The sequence below is a fragment of the Barbatula barbatula genome (genome assembly GCF_947034865.1).
Source record: "Barbatula barbatula genome assembly, chromosome: 25".
In the NCBI taxonomy this organism is placed as follows: domain Eukaryota; kingdom Metazoa; phylum Chordata; class Actinopteri; order Cypriniformes; family Nemacheilidae; genus Barbatula; species Barbatula barbatula.
In genome coordinates this window covers 16,137,871-16,161,407 of record NC_136788.1, presented here as the reverse complement: position 1 = coordinate 16,161,407, position 23,537 = coordinate 16,137,871, and the positions used below count along the sequence as shown (strand labels likewise).

Here is a 23,537-nt window from a genome sequence, read left to right as displayed (position 1 = left end):
CCTGATAAAACTCGATGTATCGTTGCATTTAGCGCACGGTAAACATATTGTTTATTGTTTTGTCTAATATTTATCATATAGATTTTTTATTCATCGTTTTCTGTTATAGGCAAATGTCGTTTCGGTTTAGTAACGTTACAGGCAGTAAAGTCACACGAGAATAAATAAATAAATAAATGTAAATGTTTTAATAATTTACAAAACTTTATTCACATAACATGCATAACTTCAAAATAATAATAATAATAATAATATTAAGTATTTTTAGTTTTTAAAAAGCCTTAAAGCTAAAGACATTTTATCAAGAAGGGTTTAAACATGTTTCTTATGGGACACCAGCAATAAAAAGAATCAAAGAATTAATTTTATTGCAAAAAATACACCATTTTATAGGGAGTAAAGGTTATCTTTGAACATTGGGATTAGTATTATGTTTCTATTAATAATTCCAAGACTGACTGTCCGGCAGCCAAAACATATTGACTCATCATTGTCCCGTTACATATTTATAATGCATAATATATATTTACATACAGTAAAAGTATACAGTAACAGGCATGTGTTTTAGTTGACACAGAGCTCATGTAACTCTTCGTTCAGTATATATTTTCTTTCAGACTTCGATACAGGCAGCAGGTAAATATCATCCCCACGATCTGATACGCAAAGAGAGAGATGTCACAGGGTGAATATTCATAACAGCACACTTTAAACAACATTCAGCGCAAATAAAAGCTTTCGTGATTGTATTTTTGCAATATACATCAGGGTATAAATACAATATATCACCTGTAAAAACGCAATCCCAAGACCCACTGAGCCCAAGATCAGCAGATGTTGAAGTAAAAACTCTTCTAGTTTTGATATACAACCACCCTAAGGGAGAAAGAGACATATTCTGTATGTCTTTAGCTTCAATGAAATATTGATACCTAATAAACTTTATCAGAGTTAAGCACAACATATTTCCAGAAATGACAACTTAAGGTTGTTTCTTTGATTTTCTCCCCTAAAAATAACCCCAGACAATATGTCGTCTCCTCTAGACTGAGCAATAAAAGCTCTTCCGGTGTACCTCCACTCTGTAGATATTAGATGGGTGGTCTCTGACCCCGCAGCGCTCTGAGGGGGTCTTACAGCAGCTGTCAGGCACCAGTCGCCTGTCAGCATATGTCTGTATCCAAGCTCCTTCCATCCAATCTCCTGAGCTGTTACTACCACAACACTTGAACTATGCCAGAGAGAGAGAGAGAGAGAACTTTGGGATATTTGCATTGTAATGAAGGGTCAGATTTTACTCACATAAACATTAACAGAAATTCATCCAAGCAGAAACATTTCAAAAAGTTAAATATTGAAAGTTAGTTAATGCTTAATAACAACTGAGTACTCATTCTTTGACTGTAGTGTGATTCAGATCTATAATGATTAGTTTTACATCTTGCTGGAGTCTGTCCACTGCTCTGGTGATTTGCTCTTGGCCCGGCTGCTGGTAGTTTTGGATCATCCTCTCTTTCAGATCGGCCCTCAGTTCAGCGTTCAGCTACGGTCACAGAATAACACGTCAGACCACACGTGGCATTTCAAGCTGGAGGTTTTAACCACAGTGTATATAAGAGCAGGAGATGATGAAACAGAGAGGAGTTTGGAAATACTGGTATCATTTACAGGTACAAAGTCCCATAAATTAATCAGAATTATCATTAAAAAATGTATCATAAGAGTCGATTTAGCTGTTACTTGTCTATGTAGTTGTTTACCTGGTAGCAGAGAGGAAAACACTAGATGAGGAAGAGGAGGGAGGAAGAAGATCGAGGGTTTTATAAAGGTGGACAAACAAAAGAGTGGATGAGCAGAAAAACATACAACACTCAACGTGTGCGTGTGGGTTTAGTGTGTCTCGTGATATGTGGTTTTCTTAAAGGGATAGTTCAACTAGAAATGATGTACTGACCCTCATTTCTTCCAAACCTGTATGAGATCTTTTCTTCTCCAGAACACAAAAGAAGATATTTGGTAACACGACAACATTGACCCCCGTTGACTTCCATTGTATGAACGCAAAACCACTGAGACATTTCTCAAAATATCTTCCTTTGTGTTCCACTGAAGAAAGAGTCACAGGTCTTAAACCACACGAGGGTGAATTAACTATGACTTTGGGTGAACCTCATGTTTTCACGTCGTCATACATTCCCACAGTAAAACTCGTATGATATTCATGGCTGTACTGCCTCCAACCATTGATATCAGGTTGTTAGTTACATGCAGAGATGTTTAAAGAAGTTATTATGCAAAGAAATACACAAATATCCAGGATTACTCTTTTTACCACGGTGAATGTGAGTTTACCTCCTGATAATAGACATAGGCCAATATTCCAGCTGTGATCTCCAGTAAAAAGATGAACAGCAACAAAACGAAGAACTGCAAACGAAGAGGACAAAATCACATATGAGACACACTCACCAAGTCTTTGATATGTTGCATTTCTGTGAATGTAAGTCTAAGGGATTTGATTTGATCAGTTAAGAGTTTCGTATACGAATGAATCAGTCTGTGTTTTGTTGTGTCAGTGAATATCTGGAATGAACAATGATGACCTTTTCATCTTACACACACAACATTCATATCAGACGATAAAGATTTAATGATGTGGTGGAAGTTAATAAAATCTCTCTCTCTTTCTTTCTCTCTCTGTATTATATGCCCACTGTTTACAAGCAATATTCCATGTGTTTGGCCTTTTCTAGCCAGCCAATTCTCCTTCTCATTCCTCTTCTATGTATTCACTCCCTTTTTATTCCTCTGTACTCCCCTGTCTCTCTCTCTTTCTCTCCTCCGCCGCCCCTCATCATTCCTCAACTATGAGTCAGTTTCTAAGTCTGATCTCTTAAAGATACACACACATTTGTATATATCAGATATGATATTGAGCTCTGTGACACCTAAAAGTGCACACTTGCATGCCACACATACACAGTGATCAAACTAGTTTTAACCCGAGGTGACCGCCTGTGCCCAGAATAATTCCTGACGTGACACAGTGCTGAATGTCAAGATTCCAGACGGCAACTGTAATCCGGTGTTTACACTGTCCACTTTGGTCATCGACAAAATATTTCACTTCACTTCTTTGTGTTGGACTTCATCACAGTTTGCACTCAACCTACGAAATATGTGCACAAGCATGCAATGCCATTTCCTTCGTATTTACAAATGACATGGACTCGAGCTACAGTATATGTAAAGACCAGAAAATAAAAGAGACTTGAGATTAGGGTATCTCGCAATAACCAAAAGACCACAGCAACTGCATAGCAACCCCCTAGCAACCATCCGGGACATCTTAGCATTTTTACTTTTGTATGTAGGTATGAAAATTATGCTTGTGTTAAGATTTGTGTGACAACATTACCCGTGATGCTTTCTTACCACCATCAGCAGACCTCTTTGTTCCTTGATGGTTGCGCAACAGCCCAACATCCCTGTAACCACGACGATGGCCCCTGCACCGATCAGGATGTATGCTGCCACTGTGTAAGAGCTGGAGGACATAAGGCTGATATAGTCGCTTTTATCCACCAAAGTCCATATTCCCACCGCCATCACAGCGCCCCCTGCCAACTGACAGGTTCAAGTGTAGTAAAGTCAATTTTTCAACATATACATTTACATTGTTATGCATTTGGCAGATGATTTTATCATTTACAGTGAACTGTACCGATACACGTTATCCGTATGTGTGATTTCTGGAAATCAAGCCCACATCTGTGCTGCAGAAACTCACCCAAAAGAAAAGATTGAAGATAAACAGAAGATATTTGAGGCATATCGTCCCACAGGTATGCGTTTTGTCTTCCACATCTGCCATCCTGAAACAGATGGAGAGATTTTACAGGGTTTTAAAGAAGGGCATTCGTTTGACAGGTGTGAGGAAAACCATGAGTCCATCTATAAACCCCCGAGAGACCCCTGCTCTTTATCTGACCCCGACTTCACACAGAATTGATGTGATAACACTGACTTTTGTGTGGAAGTTCAGTGGAGAACACGCATTAGGTGATTTTCACTCCAAAATCAAAGGGAAATAAATGGTTCAAGAAATTGCTTTATGTTGAAGAACATTTTTAATTGTCATGAAAATAATTATCCGCAGCATAAAATGAGTTCTAGTTTTTTATTGTGACCTGTAATAACCCTAAAGATGCTTATATGTGTATCAACACAGTCTCAGCCGTTTCTCCAAAAATAGCTTCAGACAAATAAAAATAAACAAACGAGACACTTTTATTCAAATATATGAGGAGGTGTAAAATGACTGAATGTAGACTGTCAAAATAAAATAATTTGGATTTGGGTAAATATGATGAGAAATGTTCATAATGAGATCTTCAAACATTGATTTTGGATTGTTGACAAATCTGAGCTCGGTTTGACACATTGTTGACATCTCTTCTCCAACAGATACATTTGTAAATATCTGAGATGCAAACAAGTTTCCATTTAATCTCATTGATGTCTAGAAGCAACAAATTCTTCTTGGGTCCAGTATGCGTCAAACAGGGAAACTTTGAGAGAGTCTGGGGTGTGGAGGTGGAAACTGTTTTTAGCCGGAATAATCTGCCAGAATGACAGGATACGTGACTCATAGAAAGTATGAGACAGTCAGAGAGACAGACAGGCTCCATTAAAAGAAATACAGCAAAAGCTTTTACTATAGTAACCCTGTAACATCAGCCATGAGCAGATATATCTCCGGCCGTGTATCCATCTCTCTTCAGTGTGGGAAACCGACTCGAGTCGACACTACGGCTTGTGTTTTTACACCTGCTTGTTTTGTTTTACTGGCATCTGCTGGATTTCCGACTTGACATTAAAAGAACCAGAGACTGTTGTTTTAGAAATCCAAAAAATAAATATGAAATACAATCTATAAAAGACTTATAATTCACAAATATTCACTCTCGTATTTAGCTTTTTTATAAAACAACGTAAGTTATGGATTCACAGGGCCCTGGGCAAATATTTTCCAGTTGGAAAAGTCTTAAATACAAGCTGTATTGGGCCTCTTGTGGCCCACGTTATGAATAGTTTCTTCAAAGTTTTACAAGTTTTTTTAACATCATCTGAGTCTCATGAGCCGAATGGGGTTCATGTCCCGGCTCATTTTAAGTTCTCACACACCTCACTATCTTAAGAATGTGGAATTTATTACAGATCCTGTTACCTGCAACCAAATATACAGATCAGAATTATAAAGGTCCCTTCAGTACATTAAGGTGTTGAGTTTTGAGCAAAACTTTTAATGAGAACAAACGCTATGAAAGTTGCATTAAAATAGTGAAATACATAGAAAATTGACGTCTAATGCAAGTATACATTGCATGTATTTAAACTCAACTATAACGCACATATTCTGTATTTATGACCCGACATACGCAAGGTCATTTCTTACAAACACTCACCTTATGAGACTGAAAGGTTATGATGAAAATAATGTGATTTGTTTAATGATGTTATCCAGTAGCTCCAGGTGTCCGTGTCCTTCTGTCCTGTTCGTGTTTGTTGTAGGAACTGCCCGCGCGCGTCTGGGGTCTTGTGCGAGCTCGGGGGGGCGTGCAGTGCGCCCGGCAATTACCTCGAAATGACACACGAGGGCGCTGCCGAGCTTTCAGAGAATCCCCCAAACAATACATAATGCTTTAATAACATACACATTTTGTTTATGAAGAGAACGGGCGGTTGTGAGTATTCGCAAGTGTACAGTCTAATAAGAAGCATGAATGTCAAAATGACATTTATTTGGATATTTCCAAAATAATACAACGCTCCAGAGTAATACAACTAAAACAACATACAGCAATATTCATGTTGCCTCGATCCTCATTAACCGTGAATGACAATGTTTTTACTACGGTAACCATGCTGTCAACATATTTGTAGTAAAAGTGTGGTACACAAATATGGTCAATAACATTTACTTTTCATAAAATAAAAGTTGAGTTACAATTAGAGATATACAGCACAGAAATGTGAAGACACGGCGGGTTCTGAAGTGAGTGGTATACTGTAGTATAGTGGGTTATAAATATTATATTGTTATAAAGTGTATTGTTAAAAGGTTTTTCGGACGTGTACAGTGACGTCACTTTATTACAGAGCGGCGCTCATGCGCAGCAGCGCCCTCTGCTGGACGACATTTCCAGGCGGAGCGCGGACTCGCAGTGTTTATCCTGCTGCGAGGCAAGCGACCTTTAACAGAAAGAAATCAACTTGTAATTCTCATCACACCGGTGCACATCTAAAGCTCGGTGACGATCACTTCAATCTATGTGATCCTGATATACACCTGGTGAGGTGAGTCATGGCCTCTGTCACGTGGTGTTTGTTTTTAGCGCTGCACTCATAGAACTCAGCCTGATACTGCTGTCAACACAAACCACATCAACACTCACTACACAAACACTGAACCCTTAAGTGTGCCACAAATGTGCAACGGAGTCATTTCTCACCTCGGCCAAGCTCCGGCCTTGTGGTTCGGTCACCTGCCTTTTATCATCCGTTGCTAGGTCTGTCTTATTGCCTAGCAACATTAGACACGCCCCCTCTGTCATCTTTTCCTAACAATCAGACGCACACTTCATAGGAAAGTTTTGATAACTGAGATGCAGTGTAAAGATACCTTTGCATTGTGGTGTTGTCTTTCTTTTTTAATACTCCGTCTCAGAAGAGCTCACCTGCACCTGGTCCAGCCAATGGCGGACAGCCGTGAAAGACGTCTCCTGGGTGACGTCATACATAGCAACGATGCCATCCGCCCGACGAAAGTACTGCTGTGTGATGCTGTGGAATCTAAGGGGGAAGAATTCAGCAGCTGTCAATCGTGTTAAGGCATTAAGTACAACAAACAATTTGGTTTTTGGTGCTTTAAATGGTGAATTACGCAACGCTTGAATCATTTCCTGTATCTTATTCTTTATGTGGATGTCTGACCTTTCCTGTCCTGCGGTGTCCCACAGCTGCAGAGCGACGGGTGTGGAGTCCAGCATCACACTCCTGACCTGGAAATCCATCCCTGTCAATCAGACATGACAGGTCACATGACTCCGCCCACTGAAGCGGTATATCAGAGTGTGAGTCGAGTGTCTCACCAACAGTTGAAGACATGTTGTTGGGGAAGTGTCCGGTGGAGTAGTGTTGGATGAACGAGCTCTTTCCCACCCCAGAATTCCCCAAAAACACCACCTTAAATACACGCCGTGGACCACAGTCCTCCCTCTGTGAGAAAGAGGTTTTAATTCAGAGAGCTCTTTCAAGGATCCTGGGAAGTTAAAAGCTATTTTATGAAAGTAAATATTTGTGGAATCAAGTATTAATAAAGTAAAAAGATGGTGTATTTGAAAGTGAAATGATAGAAAGTGTGGGTCACCCATGCAATGCAAATATCTGCGGTTCATCTTTTGCATGAAAGACCAATATACTCACACGGACTTAAACAAGTACAAAAACACGTGGCACAGATGTTTTACCACGGTTCTCTCTGGATGAAGGGTACAGTTGTCCTCCGTCTCTTCAGCTGTTGAGAGTCTTTTTGGTGGTGAATTTGTCAGCGAGATGTCTGGGTCCTCCAGCTCCTCTTTGGAGTTTGTCATAAGATGTCTTTAAAAACACAATTACGTCTCAGGGACATATTTTAAGACGTGTAATCAATGGCGAATTATGTTACGTCAATCAAAAAATTTGGATAATAAATTTTCCACCTAAAATGAAAAACATATATAGATCAGAATCGTATAAATCGTCTGCTCACCTCTTTGCTGATTTTCTTGGTGGGAAATAGTTAGCGAGTATCGATTCCCTCCTTTGTAAAGGTTCCTTCATTTGAGATGTCTGAAGAACAGCATGAAACATTATTAAAATGAGACTTTTTACATATAATCCTTTATTTATATGGTGTATGACACATACATTTTTAAACATATATGTGTATTTTCTAACAGTATTATTTGGATGAGCTATAAAAGAGACATGGATCGAGATAAATAATGTTTTTTATTGCTCAATGTCAACATACAACATTGTTCAGCTTTATAAATCTTAAGATGATCTCTAGTTTGTAATTCAGAGACAAAACACAAACTGACACAGCAGCTCAATTCAAAAGAAGCTATGACACAAAATCATACTAAATTACATAAATAAAAAGTAATAAAATAAGACGTCATGATGTAAATGATTTATTACTTATGTATTTGTCATATTTGTAAGTTACGTTAAGGCTCTTGTCAAATGTTTTTATAAAATCACAGCTACATCTGTAACAGTCTGAATAAAGAAACGTCTTTCTCCAAATGTGACTCGATGCCGAACGTTCACAGATTCTCTTGTTCCACACGAGGTCATGATGTCATTTTTGTTCTTAAAGTTATTCCTTGTTTTTCCGGACCAATGAAGTTAGTCCAGCACCACAACAAACCCGACTCGAACGGGTTTCCAAAAGAGGGTGTGACTTCATCTTCATCCCGAATCCAGACGGCACGCGGGTTTACCGGAACCCAGAAAAATGCTTCCAGCAGAATACATTCGTTCACATTTAGCTGCACCTTCCGGAGCAGTGCATTATGGGTAACGTTACATTGGCAAGTAGAAAGTGGCCAGTTTAATACGGGTAAATGTAGCGCGGCCACGGTGAGATGGTGTGTGCGCAGCGGCACGGAGGATAAGGGGTGGGGGACGTGAAGGGATGTTTTAGACTAACCATCTTCTGAGCGTGGTGGGCGTCTTTATCGTCCCGAAGACGCTTGTTCATGTCCCTGAAACACAACATTTTAAAGACACAATAAGTTGTGTACAAACTTCTCAGATGTTTTGTATTGTCTGTCTACTAGAGTTTTACAGCTTCTCAGATAAACACTCCAGTTATCAATCAGATAACCCCCCATATAATCCACATCTGTTATTCGTCTGCTCGTAGGATATAGTCGCTTATGTTTTGTTTGGCCGGTTCCTGTCGTCTTATCTCTCAGATAAGACGATTTAAGAAAGAGGCCATAGTGCACATCTACACTACATAGTGCAGAATACACCTGTAACACATACCTGAGCAGGTCGAGCTGTCTCATGAGACTTTCTCGCTCCTTCTGCATGTTTCGGGAAACTTTCAAGACTTCTCTGGAGAGATGAAAAAACAATGATAATATCATTCAGAGTGTAAAAGTATAATATTGTGAAGTGTGAGATGTAATGACTGAGCGTGTCACGCACTTCTCTTTGCCCTTCTGCTGGTGTTTGATGTTGTTCTGCAATTGCTGTAGTTGACTCAGAGCGTGCTGGAGCTCTTCTCGACTCTCATCCAGCTGTTCCTGAAGCTCCTGGTTGATGTTCTGAAGTCTGCGGTTATGAACGCGAGCGTCGGCCTGATCGCTGGTCAAGGAGTTGATTCTGCTCTCCAGCTACACACACACACAGAGGTGAGCGAGAGCTTATGTGCTTTAATAATAAAGTGTCAATGAGGGAATGAAGTCTGTACCTCTCTCTGTTTGGTGAGGGTGAAGTCCAGCTCCTGTTCTCGTGTCCTGAGCTCCTGGAGCAGCTGCTCTTTTTTGTCCCCCTGCCTCACATCGTCCTTCATTAACAGACCGACATCATCACCATCATTACATCCGCATCATCATGATCCTCAATATAAACATCACTAATGTTGTTATCAAGGACACTTTACAATACTGTCAATACTTAGAAGTATCTGAATGGTTTATATTTCAAAATAGCTTTGTTTCCATCTAGTTCAACATACACCATGTGTATGTTGTGAATAAAACTGAATTAAAATGTATTAGACTTGTATTAGGAATAAAATGAATATGACATAAGTGACTAAATGAATGTCTAAAGCATATTAAAAGCATGGATTTTGAGGTAAAATATAAAAAAATGTTTATCTGAACTAAATCCTGCCAGCCCAGATAATTTTGATTTGATTTTGATTTGATTCAATTTATTGTCATTACACACATACAAGTACAGTGCAACGAAATGTATTTTTAGAAGAAGATAAAGCATAACATGGGGAAGGTGGGGAGAAAAACATGTACACAATACACCAAAGACAAGACTTGCAACAGGGATAGGTAATCCAGTTCCGACAAGCAGCATCTGATTCTGCTGCCAGATAATATTGGATCAGATATATTTATTCTTCTTTATAAAACATCAGTTCATTTACTTGATCATGATTGGTTGAGCAGAGTTCTACGCCGTTATAAAATACCCCGATTTATTACAGATGATCGCATTACATCGCCTATTGGATTATTAGAATGGCATATGGTTACTTTAAACATTTTCATGTATAAAATATATCATTTGTAAATTAAGATTCTATAACTATGCAGTGCTCAAGTTGGATCAAGTCTTATAAGACCATAAGACTTTTATTTTGATGGAGGTAGAGGTTGACTCGCAATATACAATCTATAGAAAATACACAATATATTTGAGCATTATATGCATAACTATTTACTATTTATTCAAAACAGGCTTTCGTAAAAGAACAGGCTTCTTTAAATGTATTTTGGATCAAATCAATGCAGGCTTGGTGAACAGAAATGACTTTTGAACAGAAGTGTACATCCAACAGTATAATAGCATTCTTTACCGATGTAGCATTTACTATTTTCCCTAAAAACAACTGGATGATTGACACTTTATGATAATAAAGTACGTTACAAAAGACTTGTGCAAGAAACTAGTTACAATTATATTACAAATATAAATTGTGATAAGACCGGCTGTCTAGACATGGAGTGAATCTGTCAGTCAGCAGACTATTCAACCTTATTAGTCCAAAAGTCTGCTTTATGCAGGGGACTAACTATGGTTATCAATACGTCAATCAAAGCTATTTCAAGAGTGAATCACGCATTTATATGCCGATGTAATTCCCCAAACTGTGCAGCGTGTATGTGTCATGATCTCGGGGAGAACCCAAATGCAGGCAGACACAGGGATGAAGGGGTTAACAAGGGATTTTATGTATAAAACAGGAACAAAACAAAAGCCCACAACGGGGTAAAAGAACATACAAGAACTGGAGGACTTAACTAAACTAAAAAGGATTTAACAACACTAGACAAACAACAACAGACTAACCAATAACTAAAACTCACTTCAACTCAGGCTCTTGGAATGTCTCAAAGATATGACGCAATCACAGGCACGAGATACAGACACATGAATGCCAAACGAACAAGCACAAGTCAGCAGACAAGAGGGCATTATATAGGGAGACTAACAAAGGAGATAACAATGGGCAGGTTTGGGTAATGAGACACAGGAGGAAAGCTATACTAGGAACGAGAGGGGCGGGGCCAAATGACGAGACTGGAGAGAACGCATATTATGTCCTGATTGACAATATGTTTCTCTTCACATAAAACACGTGGGTCTGTCATGATTCTGCCTTCTCTTGTCTTGATTTTCTGGTCTAGGGCAGAATCATGACAGTTTGTGGCCGTTGGTCTTGGCAGCATGAAAAACAAGTTTTATCACATTCTGAATGAGTTATATATAGCACAGGAGCCGAACATGAGCTATCACTCATAGCACCCCAGAACCAGCCCTAGTAATCATTTATGCAAGGAATACAAAAGCCTGACATGGAGTTGATAAATATAGTGGAAAGATCTATAGAGAGAGAAAATATCCCCTAGCTTCCTCTTTTATTATTCTCCATTTTTTAGCTGAAGTCAGCTTCGATCGACGCCATATGAAAATGATTGATTATACATTTATATAATTATATATTAACTGTAAAGAGCAATCATAATAAAGAGGAGAACATTTTCAAACAATAATTACTGATTATTTTTTATAGTTGTTTTAGTTAAATATTCAACTTTGTTCTTCATATTCATTTTTTTCACATCACATGATAAAGTTCCAGCCATTATTAGTCAAATGTGTGTGTGTTTATGTATATACCACAGCTTGTCGTTTCTCTCTTTCCTCTTTTAACTGACTCTCCATGTCCTCATACATGGAGCGAACCACTCGGTCATGATCTTCTTCTCTCCTGCGGGATATTTAAACATCAGTCCAATATCATTTATCTCAGACTTCAGCATTGGGTTCAGATGAACAGAGATCTGACCTGCAGAGTTTCAGCTCTAAGTTGTCTCTCTCTCTGAGGGCGTCCTGGAGATGAGACACTGTGTAGGACAGGACCTCCTCCAGCACGCTCAGGAGCTCGGGTTTGTCCCGCTGGAGTTCGCACCAAAGACTCCACAACTCTCTGTGGCTAAAAAACACAAACACACAATTGAAATCCCTCCAAACAGACAAATTGATGTTTTTTAATGACGTGATGAGTCGTAGTTAGGGTGTTGCTTAGGTGCTGTGAGTGGTTGCTAGGGGGTTACTAAACGCTGAAAGACTTTCCTGTATGTTGGATTGTCCATCTGTCTGATTCGTTCATATTCGGGCTGACAATCGTCAATAAAGCATATGTCTGTGCATATTTATTTTGCGCTCATAAACACATACTGTACATGCATATACAGTATTTAATAAAAAAATTAATAGATAAATAATGAAACGATTATATGCAATTTAAATTATTGGTAAATAAAACTAAGTGCATCTAAATATGTAAATTATTGTATTATTACTCCTGTATGGTATATTGCTTATTGCTTGCTGAAGTCACTTTGGATAAATGCTAAATGACTACATGTAAATGTATGTGTACATTTTGGTGTTTATAAAAGCATAATTAATATTCGTCGTCTATAGACATATATTATGTAAACACAAGCTTTTATTCTAATCCCGATTAATTGTTTGACAGCCCTAGTTAAAACATACACAGTAATCTGAAGATCTATGCCGAGTGTTTTTGAAAGCTCTATAAAGAGTTACGGCTACAGTTTAACCCACGTGTACACAATAACATAATGATCTAAAGTCCACCACACAAGCACAGTTCTTCATTATCGTCACTGGTCTGCTAAATGACTAAATGTAAATCTTATCTTTTTATGACGGGGAACGTTGTTGTGTCTGTTTACTCACTCTGTGAAGAGTTTATCAGCTCCCAGCTCTATGAGAATGTGTGTCAATCTGATCTCTGCTGGCTCCAATCTTTCCTCTTCCAATAACTCTCTCTCACCGCTCCTCGCTCGCTCCTCCGGCTCATAACCAACAAGCTCTCCTATGACAGACAGAGTTTGTTATCATTTTAACATCTGATCGAAGAATGAGTTAAACAAATGGATTATTGCTGCTGGTGCATTATGGGATACAAACACACAGACCTAGGCCGGTGTGGAACTCAAGGGGGGTGAGGAATCCATTTCGTCCTCGGTCTAGACTCTCAAACACAGATTCCAGCTGCTCGGGAGAGAGAGGCAGCTCGCCCTGTAACCGCTGATGACCAAACACACACACGCATGTCGCGATTCCATGTTTTATGTTTCCTAGGAATGGAGATCATAGTACCCATGCAGATCACACCTGCACTGTGTGGTGAGTGCTCACCTGCATGTCTCTCTTTGTGATGAAACCCTTCCCTTCTTTATCACAGAGCTCAAACAACTCTTTTGCTTTGCTCATGCTGTCAGGCCGGGCGGAGATAGGAGAGGGCGCCCTGCTGCCCGCGCTGATGCCCGTCTGTAACCTCGCTGTCCGACCTGGCAATGGGCTCTGCAGTCTGGGGCGGGGGGACATCTGACCACTGCCCGTCCCCTCCAATATCACACCGTCCCTCAGCCAACCCAACATACCTAGAAAGAGAAATCAAAGGACAACATTTACATTTATTCATTTAGCAGACGCTGTTTAAATACTTGAATGAGAAACATTTTGTTGGTTCCCATAAGAAAGAAGAATCACAAGGATGAAATCTCGTTATAATCTGTGTATTTCCCATGAGAAATGAGTCAGAAATCTCACATATGTGTCTGTCATTAAAGTTTGAGAAGAGATGTCAACAATGTCTCAAACTGAGCTCAGGTTTGTCTCGTCAAAATGATCTCAATATGAACTCAAACATTTCTCATTTATTTTACACCTCCATCAATTACGCTCTCAGTTGTTTCCCTTTTATTTCTTATTTAAGAGAGAAACATTCCTTTTGATAATTCAATCGAAACAAAACTGAGAAACCCTTCACATCTCAAGAGCAACATCTGAGCTTGAACCCGGGATCTTGACTTTGCTCTCGGTTGAGCTACAGAAACGCAATCTTTTCTACTACAGGTAATTTGTGTGTCTATTAAGATACATGTAACGTTATAAAGTTAAACATCAAACATGTTCTTGATGACTTGGTTTAACTGTGTTAATTAATTACAATACCTGCAAATAAACATTAACCAGGATGTTAAACAACCTTGTGTGATGTTTCTGACCTCGGTCATGAGATTGTGTGACTCAGAGAAACTGTGTATGCATAATATCACATTTCACTTAAGGGTTTTCAGTCACATGCCAACAGGTGAAAAACTCGGTCCGTAAGTCTTGGTTGTAAATCGAACTAAATAATGTTCTGTGTTTGTTCTGGCTGGTTTAGTGATAAAGCACAACTCCTCCCTCGGTAAATGTCCAGCCTGTTTAAATGACCTGCTCCACATCACGTGACATCCATTTCTTCTAATAACAATGCTCATATCTTCATGCTATCGATGAATGATATAATCTTAAAACATTATAGATGTCTAGAAGTATAAATCATACGTGTGAAGTAGATTTATGGAAAGGGGACAAAAGCACATGGGGTTTTCTCATGTGGGTGATGGTACATTATGATTTACTTAACACACACTGGCTTGGAAAGACACTCCCTCTCACGCCATAAACAAATTCAGATTCCACTGCTAGACATTTCTACAACTTAAATCTCAATCAACTAAAGTCACATCACATCACTAACCAATGAAGTTACCGGTTACACAATATTGTTTTTATTTTTGTTTTGCTTTTCATCGCATAGACTTCCAGGATGTTGGCAGCTGAACAGGATGAACTCATGTGACGTGTGTGTGTGTGTGTGTGTATAGAAACAAAGTGAAATGCAAATAAAGACTTGAGCTCAGTTTACACAGACATTACTGAGATCAGCAGCAATTTCATGTCGGCCGTGCGGATGAGGTCTAAACACAGGAAATAAATTCCACAAATGACCAGAGGTCACATGAACAACAAGAATCATTTTCCTAATAAGTGGATGGTTTACGTTGTGGTGAGATAAACTCAGAGTGATCATACGTGATTTGAATCAGTCATATCTGAGCACTACTGAGCACGACAGATTGTTTCCATGAAATTCTCTAAAGAAACTGTTTGGTTAAACTTCATCTATAGGTACAATAGTAAGTGGTCTGAATCATTTTTAAACACTTAATCTTTTAACCTGTTTGATTGGAAATGTTTGACATGACCAAAGACCCATAGAGCAATACACACACTTCCTTCAATCCTCCAAAATCACACATACATGTAAAGCGAGATGAATCATTAATCTGATATGATGCAACTGTAGACTTAGAAAGAAAACATATGTGACCACGTGCCACTTTAAAACAGTGTAAGTGTTACATTGAATCGTTTATGTCATTTCCTTTATCATAGTATCTCAAGCATGGATTTGATTTCGGAGGTGGCTCGTTCAAAAGTACTAATATAGAAACAGACCACTATACTTTAATATTAAACATTATACGAAATGGTTGCCATTCATATCATGAATGTTTAAATTGAACTTCAAAGGATACCTTGGTATTTTCATAGTAAATGTATTAGTGGACTAGTGTGATCATCATTTCTATTATATCAATGTTATGATTTAATCAATAGTTAATGAAATTGATCATTTTAGAATGGAACTATAATGTAAAGCCATATGTCAGCGCCGCCAATACACTTTTCATTGGTAAAGATTATACTGAAGGGTTTTAATAGTTGTGCAGCTGATGAATTGAGTTAATTCATCTTGAAAAGGAAAGAAATAAACTAAACTCACCAGGTCTGTGATGTGGAGTTCGTCCAGATGTACTACTGCGGTGACAGGTGTCTGTACGGAACCTTACAGAGCAACGCCAGTCTCATCCAGAAGGGGGAAGCAGAGAGTCAAGCGCATCCGATTACCGCACTGCACATAATAGACAACACCTACTGGGATTGTTACAGCGTTATATTATAAAAATATAAAAATATATTTGTTATTGATCAATTTATGTATACTTGTATTTTATGCTTTAAATTTGAATAATTTGAAATTTAAAAATACATTTAGTGAAATGCCTTCAGGTAGATTTGTATTCCCAAAACACATTCTTCTATTTAACCCCTCCTGTGAACATTGTTTTTGAAATGTCTAAATAAATAAACACTTATTTATCACGTTAAACCCCCATATTTCTGTAAATAAACGCAACCCGTCAGTGTTTGCTCATTAAACGTCATTAACGCGTCGAGTTTAGATAGAGAGAGGTAACGATAACAGTTTAGTTTATAATTACTTTCACACAAATCACTTTTTTTTTTTAAAATATCAGCTTGTGCCAAAGTCGCGAATGTCTCTCTTATTTCGGTCATTACGGTAAGCGGCTCTCGCGCTGTTGCTACGGGAGACGCTTGTGCTCCGTGTCTGCCGGTCAGCTCGGATCAGCGGCGCTGCTGCGCAATCACGAGAAACGAGATTTTAACGTTTCCACGGACTGAACGATGCTTTCGTGGGTCTGGTGGACTTCACAAACATGAACTCTGAAGGTTTAGCAGCACAGGTGAGAAACTTCTTAACTCAAATGTGTGTTTGTTGCGCTGTTAGCAGTTAGCTGGCTAGCTGCTTAAATCTGTGTGCTAGAAAACACAACCAGATTGACTGATTCAATCTCTTAAACGTTTACAACTATTGTCCTGTTTTACAGACTTGTATTTACAGATGTCTGTAGTAAAATAAAATAAAAACCATAGTTATAAAGTGTAGTACATATAGCAGTATGCTGTAGTAAACATCATTAAAATGATAAAAGTCAATGCACTTTGTTCATGTATACTGTTGTATTCTGTAGTATTAACGGCAGTGAGTTGATAAACTGTTGTAAATGCTGTACTTTATTCATTAGTGGTAGGGTTAATATTAATCTTTAGTGTTACTCTACAATTTTCTATAGTAAATACTAATGTATACTACAGTATTCATATAGATACATGTATAGGGAGATTTTACACGCATAAGAATGCTACGTACATTCACAAGGTGTATACAGGAGATATTTATTTATAATGTTAAGAGTGCTCGCCTGCACAATAATCACAGAGATTAAATCGGCCAAGAACGTCTCAAGGCCTCCATCAGTGAAATGAACCCATAATCCCCTGCGTGACCTTTGTGACCTCCGCCTGCTGATCTGACTCACGACCAATTTAAGATCGAGTGACATTATTAATAATATTGATATTATGATTATATGGAGATTAATCATATTTATATTAATTTCATGCGTGGTGCATTAGATGTCATTGTAATGAAACATTAGGTAATACAGTCAAAACAAGAGTATGAGTATAATGTAAAAAGCTGTGGTTATATTTTCACCCCAAATGTAATTCGTGCGATTCTGTTGTGATTTGCAGCGGTTCCTGTTCTTTCTCTCAGGGGAAAACACGGAAAGATCTCAACCAATGAACACATCCGAATGAGGAGGACATATGGGAATCCTACAGCTCCTCCTATCAGCTTCAGTGTGGCTAACGCTTGGATGAAACAGATACATGGAACAATTCAAGGAGCTAGTTTTTCATGGAACAGCTGGAAATGAGTCTGATTTTTCAAATTTAATATAAACAAAATACAGAGAATTCCCCTGTCTGATGAAGGGTGAACTTAAAGTGTTTCATATGGAGGAGATCTGTAAATCCTCTGTGTGTTAGTTGATTCTGGAGGTCCTGTGTGGGTTCAGGAGGTTCAGATCGCTGCAGAGATGCTCCAGACTAATAACTACTCGCTGGTGTTGCTCATCCAGCTGGCACTGCTGGCCTTTGACCTGTTCGTCAACTCCTTCAGTGAGCTCATTCGGGCCGCCCCTGTCATCCAGCTAGTGCTCTTCATGTGAGTAAGAGTGTGTGTCATGTAGATTACAGATTTGAATCATGTTTACACACGAGAGGCTTGCAGGCAAACACAGTTAGACCATGAATCTGACATCTGGGCACATATAAGTCCATTACTACAACTACAATGATATTCTTTGATAGAAAGTTATAGCAGTGTTTTAATTCGGTCTCCTCTCTCTTCCTGCAGAATTCAGGACATAGGCATCCTGTTTAATGTCATCATTATTCTTCTCATGATGTTTAACACATACGTGTTCCAGGTGGGACTGGTATCCCTGTTACTGGAGAGATTCAGAGCGCTGCTCATACTTTGTGCCCTTTATCTGACCCTCAGCATCTGCTTTCACTGCTGGGTTATGGTTTGTACATAAACATTCACTTTTTATCAATCAATTGTTTTGAATGCAGACCCTAAATGTACCTGTACAGATTTAACTCGCTTTTATTTTTATTTTGTACTAAATTATATAACAAATACTCGATACACCGGAAGAATTAGCATGGTGTCCATCATTTTCACACTGTTATTTTCTGTATTATCAGAACCTGAGGTGGATGGATTCAAATCGTTTCGTGTGGACTGATGGCCTGCAGGTTCTCTTTGTATTCCAGAGACTTGGTAAGCCAATGTTAGACATCAGCCAAGACCTGATTATACACAAAGGTCACTGGTGATATTCTCAAGAATCTCTTAATCGGTTTCTGCATGTGTCGAGATTAAACTGTGTATACTGTTTTTTTATCAGTTATAAATATATATTTAATGCAGTAGGGATGTACAGTTTTTCTGCGACCACATTCATATTTATTATAGTGATATTTTATATTGAAGCCATTTTTATTATATTTAATGTTATGTGGGTATTAGAAGCTGATAATATCTGAGCTATTTTTTATTTAATTCACACAGTTGTCTCCTGCAGGCCAATTTTGCATGCAGAAGATTTCAATTGTGTGTCGTCTATCCACAGCTGCTGTATTTTATTACTACTTCTACAAACGCACAACCGAGTACCTGGGTGATCCCAGACTTTACGAGGACTCTCCGTGGCTCCAGGACGCGTTTGCTAGGGCACGGCAGTGAACATCTGTTGCACTGGAGACGGGAGAGATTTAATAGGAACATTCTGTGCATTGCTCAAGAGGAGGATGAGTTCTGAACGATCCACAATAGAATTCCAAGGTTTTGTACAACGCACAGCTGGAATCTGGATCTTGTGTTGAAAACAAACGGCAAAGAAATGACTGTTAATCAAAGAAGTTCACAAATCCAAGTGGATTTTAAGTGGAGATGAAATAGACTCCGCTGCTACGGCAAAACAAACTTTTTTTATGCAAATGAAAGAGACAAAATGGCTTTCTTAGACCAGACGGAAGCGAGGTCTTAAATAATGGATGACGAGACAAAGAAGAAAGAGGAAAGTGCCCAGTCTGAATGTCAAATGCTAAAGTATCATATTTCTGTTTACAGATGAACGTGTTCTGGAATTATAAATTGAACCCTACAAATATAATTAAGGTAACATTAATACTAGTGGCACAAACAAAATACATAAATCATGTTTGTTTTTACACACATTGTTTCCCACTTGTCAGATTTATTACTGATATCTTGTTGTATAATGTGTAGTGTTTTCTCTAATAGTTTTGATTACTGCTGGCAGCAGTGATTTGATTGTACAGATGACCCGAGAGTGGTTTCCTAAACTTTAGTTTGCTTTTGGAGAAGTTGAGTTGGATCAGGTCTGAGGAATTGTTTTATGGATTTTTTGTATGTTTGTAAAATTTGTATGTTTTTGTCCAAACATGTACGAATTCTGTTAAAGGGACCAAAGATGAAAGCCTGTCATCATTTAGTCACCTTCGAGTCGTCCCAAACCTGTATAAATGTATTGGTTCAGATGTACAGAGACAAACATATCTGGAAGCATGCTTGGAACCAGACAGATTTTGCCCCCCATTGACTCCCATAGAAGGAAACAATACAATGATAGTCAAAATGTCTTCTTCTTTTGAGTTCAACGGAACAAAAAATGAAATGAAAGTATTATTTCCTACTATGGGAGTCAACGGGGGGCAAAATCTGTCTGGTTTCAAGCATGCTTCCAGATATCTTTCTCTCCATCAGAATTCAATCAGAAATCTACACAGATTTAGAACGACTCGAAGGTGAGTAAATGATGACAGAAATTTGGGGTGAAGCATCCCTTGAACTCCTAGAATTTTGTGAATAAGTAAAGTGCCTCGCTCATAACACAGAGTTACCAGCACAGTTTCTATAATATTGTCAATCCACATGCTCTGTTATAATTCGTTGTAATAATAGACATTTTCCACCGATTGCCTCATTGACTTATTTAACGTGATGCTTCATTTTAGGAATTTAACCCAAGCAGATTGTTCTGTAAGCGGGAAAGCAACATTACGGTTTTACTGATTGTGGTTCAAGGCTCGGTTTAGGCTTGAGCTCTGAGACACCGACAGACTGTTCTATTCTTATCCGTCAGACTAAGAGGGGATTGGGGTATTACACACCACCGAAAGCCCGCAGGACACAAATAGCATCATCCATTTTCAAATACACAGTCAACTCTCACTTGCCTTGTGTGTGGAAACACTGACAGAATTATGTTTTTTTTTATGTTGAAAGTCAAAACCTCAATTAAACCGTATAGGTAATTTTTTGTATATAAAAACCACATGGATAAATTAGTTTACTTTTATGGCAAGCTTTTCCATCTGTAGTTTTTACATGCTTAACTATTAATAGTGTAGGAAAGGGGAGGTTGCCGTGTGACGACTTTGTGCAGCGCTGCGCAGGCACCAAGCTATCGCGAGAGCTATTTATATGTAACTCTCGCGATAGTTTGACGTCAGTCTACGCAGCGCTGCAAGAAGTCGAAAACACTTGACACCAATTATCTTTCAGCATTATTTTAATTGCGTCATTAACATGCGTCCTGTTCAGAGGAGCGGGTAAAGAGACTTCACAATTAGCACAAATATATAACCATTTCATATGTTATTATTCAAGCAAATGAAGAATGAACACGGTCGTTTCTTTGCCGCGATGGACTGAGACGTCTAGGTACTAATGGCGAGTAAAAATGTTTCATAAATCATAATCTGCATTAGATCTGATTTGTTTCATTTACTTTATTGATTTTCTGGGATTATAATGTTTAAATAAGGATATAATATGATGTTTCTTCTTTATAAATTACAGTTTCAAATGTTGATCTGTGCATCTTCTACGGGACAGAAACACTGCCCCCTGTTGGCCACAACTGAAAGCTGACTGATCTGCTGCAAGAACCACACAAACCATTCATATAATTAAACACATTTAAGAAAACAAACACAGATTTATTACCAAAAGCTGTTTTTATTTGTGAAAGATTAACCCACAATCCCTTCCTCCTGCCGGTTCAAACTCCACCCCAGATTCTGGTGCTTGACCCGGTAATGTTCTGATCCACCCGGAATGTTCTGTTGTACGTGTCGTCGTCCATTTCCCAACCTGAGAAACACAAGATGTCCCATGAAGTGGCTTCAAACGGTAAATGCTTCAATTCTAGCCTTCACAATTCAGGAATCTGTTCCTTATCCAAAATGATAACAGAATGGCACCCATGGCAATACTTCCTCAATCCAGAATATAGATCAAGTCAGCATATACTGCAGTGCATATAACAGTTAACACACAGATAGACTAATGCAACAATAAAAAAACACAGCAGAACTGAATACCACTTTTGGGTTGCATGTACTCACATCAGAGGTAAATGCCGACCCACAGTAAGAGGAAAAGAACTCCGAAGCCCATGAAGAGGGATGCGACCAGTGAAATAAGCAGCTCTTTGTACACGTCTCGTGTGTATTTTGTGGACGTTACTTCATATCTGAGAGTGTGTTAAGGATGCACACTGAGAGAAACGGTGTACCGTGTGTACATCTGGTATTTACATCCATCTCAAATGGAGTAAACATGATGCCGTGTGATATATCTCCAAAATACATTCAAAGGTGTTTAGGGACTGCAATGAGTAAATGTCTTTAACTTTTTTTATATGCCTTATGTTAAAATACAGTGTCATAGTGAGTGATCAGAGGTCTATTCGTTACAGTTGAAGGATACACAAAAAACCAGGCTGTGAAGAACATGCCGATGGCCAGCAGCACTACAGTCAGGTGGGGGAACACAGCCGGATTCACCGGGCTGGTGTATCTCGTCATGGCTTCCAACTCCTGCAAAAAACACGCGGATGTTGTTTATTTTAAATGCATTTCAACACACTGCTGACTAGCACAGGTGTTTGCGACACTCATCTCTTTCTATCCTTGAAGCACAGAATGCAAATGTCACTTGTGTCCAAAACAATATTAGAATACATCAACATCTATGTTCTGTTTACATATACAGTCTTTCATGTTTATGCGCGTTCATGACTTTAAATTCTGTGCATTTAGTGAAGATCTCAGACTATAAACTGTGGCTAACGGCTAACGTTGGTGTCAAACGGCAGCTTTGACACTATTAAACAAAACAAGCGCGGAGAAAGCGAACACTAGACGCCTTACTTGAGGTTTGAACTAATATATAGACACTCGGGTGATTAAAAAATGTAATAAATAGCTTTAAAACAAGTGTTTTTACCATCGTGTGACAGGTAGCGGGTGAATCTGTCAAACCGGAAGACGAGCGGTAACAGCCACGTAAGTGAAGAGTGACCGGAAGAGGAGTGACGGAGAGACGCACGTAAAATAAAAGCCCGAACGCAAAAGTCCGCTTGATAGAATTTGTAGTTATATAACTCCATTAATGTATGATAGAAGTCCGACACAAAAGGCAGACAACTAATTTCTTTAGTATGCAGAAAAAATATTTATTTAATTTATGTATAACCTTCATGCATTCATATTATGTCATCAGTACACTCAATGAGAAAAAGTAAGAGAACTTGCAGATTAATTATAAACAACATGTATTAAAAATACAGGAGGCTTTTAGAAAGCGTAAATAAAGAGAGGGAAAACAGAACATGTTTGGCAGATAACACAACAACGACTAAGACAGTGTAGGAATAATACAACTTAACACTTTAGAGCTTAAAGCCAAAAGATATACAGAAGAAAAACAGCTGAGAAAAATATAGTTTTTTTCTTTTGGTGGTATGTTTATCAAATGATATACTGCAGTTCAAAGATCAACAACGAATGATTTATCTCATTTAAGACTGAAAAAGCTTCAAATAAACCACCATGATTCAACAAACAAAATCATAAATGTTGGCAAATTACATGTCAGAGTTTTATGAAAAAATGAAATGACAAGGCTGTAGATAGTTAAGAATATGCGTAACAAAAAAACTGCATTCTCACATGAAAACAAGACTATTTATATATATTACACAGTATTT

At 38.5% G+C, this 23,537-nt stretch overlaps 4 protein-coding genes and 1 long non-coding RNA gene across 6 annotated transcripts; 2 read left to right on the top strand and 3 right to left on the bottom strand.

Annotated features, from left to right (window-relative positions):
* Nucleotides 1-171: 171 nt before the first annotated feature.
* On the bottom strand, nucleotides 172-5,593 carry cd151 (CD151 molecule). Its single transcript, XM_079449889.1, has 8 exons — nucleotides 5,469-5,593; nucleotides 3,791-3,875; nucleotides 3,436-3,627; nucleotides 2,353-2,427; nucleotides 1,439-1,543; nucleotides 1,076-1,231; nucleotides 790-876; nucleotides 172-656 (listed from the first exon to the last, which is right to left on the bottom strand). The coding sequence occupies exons 2-8, from the start codon at nucleotides 3,872-3,874 to the stop codon at nucleotides 597-599; spliced, it is 759 nt and encodes a 252-aa protein (XP_079306015.1). The 5' UTR covers nucleotide 3,875; nucleotides 5,469-5,593; the 3' UTR covers nucleotides 172-596.
* LOC306890278 (EF-hand calcium-binding domain-containing protein 4A-like) lies at nucleotides 5,469-16,116 on the bottom strand. Of its 2 annotated transcripts, none has more exons than XM_079449887.1 (18): nucleotides 16,022-16,116; nucleotides 13,540-13,784; nucleotides 13,317-13,428; nucleotides 13,075-13,213; nucleotides 12,155-12,301; nucleotides 11,986-12,076; nucleotides 9,533-9,628; nucleotides 9,268-9,455; nucleotides 9,103-9,174; nucleotides 8,762-8,816; nucleotides 7,814-7,893; nucleotides 7,533-7,662; nucleotides 7,155-7,281; nucleotides 6,997-7,078; nucleotides 6,741-6,855; nucleotides 6,516-6,623; nucleotides 6,353-6,429; nucleotides 5,469-6,255 (listed from the first exon to the last, which is right to left on the bottom strand). In XM_079449887.1, the coding sequence occupies exons 2-18, from the start codon at nucleotides 13,780-13,782 to the stop codon at nucleotides 6,171-6,173; spliced, it is 1,947 nt and encodes a 648-aa protein (XP_079306013.1). In that variant the 5' UTR covers nucleotides 13,783-13,784; nucleotides 16,022-16,116; the 3' UTR covers nucleotides 5,469-6,170. The 2 variants fall into 2 exon arrangements, with proteins under 2 accessions (XP_079306013.1, XP_079306014.1); XM_079449888.1 differs by having other exon boundaries at nucleotides 5,789-6,255; nucleotides 6,353-6,426.
* LOC306890280 lies at nucleotides 6,185-8,095 on the top strand. Its single transcript, XR_013786263.1, has 3 exons — nucleotides 6,185-6,360; nucleotides 6,731-6,937; nucleotides 7,023-8,095. It is a non-coding gene; the product is annotated as an uncharacterized lncRNA (long non-coding RNA).
* Nucleotides 16,117-16,576: 460 nt separating the features above from the next.
* tmem138 (transmembrane protein 138) lies at nucleotides 16,577-20,458 on the top strand. The gene is made up of 5 exons (XM_079450417.1): nucleotides 16,577-16,784; nucleotides 17,638-18,112; nucleotides 18,305-18,476; nucleotides 18,661-18,736; nucleotides 19,089-20,458. The coding sequence occupies exons 2-5, from the start codon at nucleotides 17,985-17,987 to the stop codon at nucleotides 19,199-19,201; spliced, it is 489 nt and encodes a 162-aa protein (XP_079306543.1). The 5' UTR covers nucleotides 16,577-16,784; nucleotides 17,638-17,984; the 3' UTR covers nucleotides 19,202-20,458.
* A 1,024-nt stretch (nucleotides 20,459-21,482) lies between these two features.
* On the bottom strand, nucleotides 21,483-22,847 carry tmem258 (transmembrane protein 258). The gene is made up of 4 exons (XM_079450776.1): nucleotides 22,775-22,847; nucleotides 22,256-22,365; nucleotides 21,892-22,019; nucleotides 21,483-21,637 (listed from the first exon to the last, which is right to left on the bottom strand). Exons 1-3 carry the CDS (start codon nucleotides 22,775-22,777, stop codon nucleotides 21,893-21,895), a joined length of 240 nt encoding a protein of 79 aa, XP_079306902.1. The 5' UTR covers nucleotides 22,778-22,847; the 3' UTR covers nucleotides 21,483-21,637; nucleotide 21,892.
* Nucleotides 22,848-23,537: the final 690 nt, after the last annotated feature.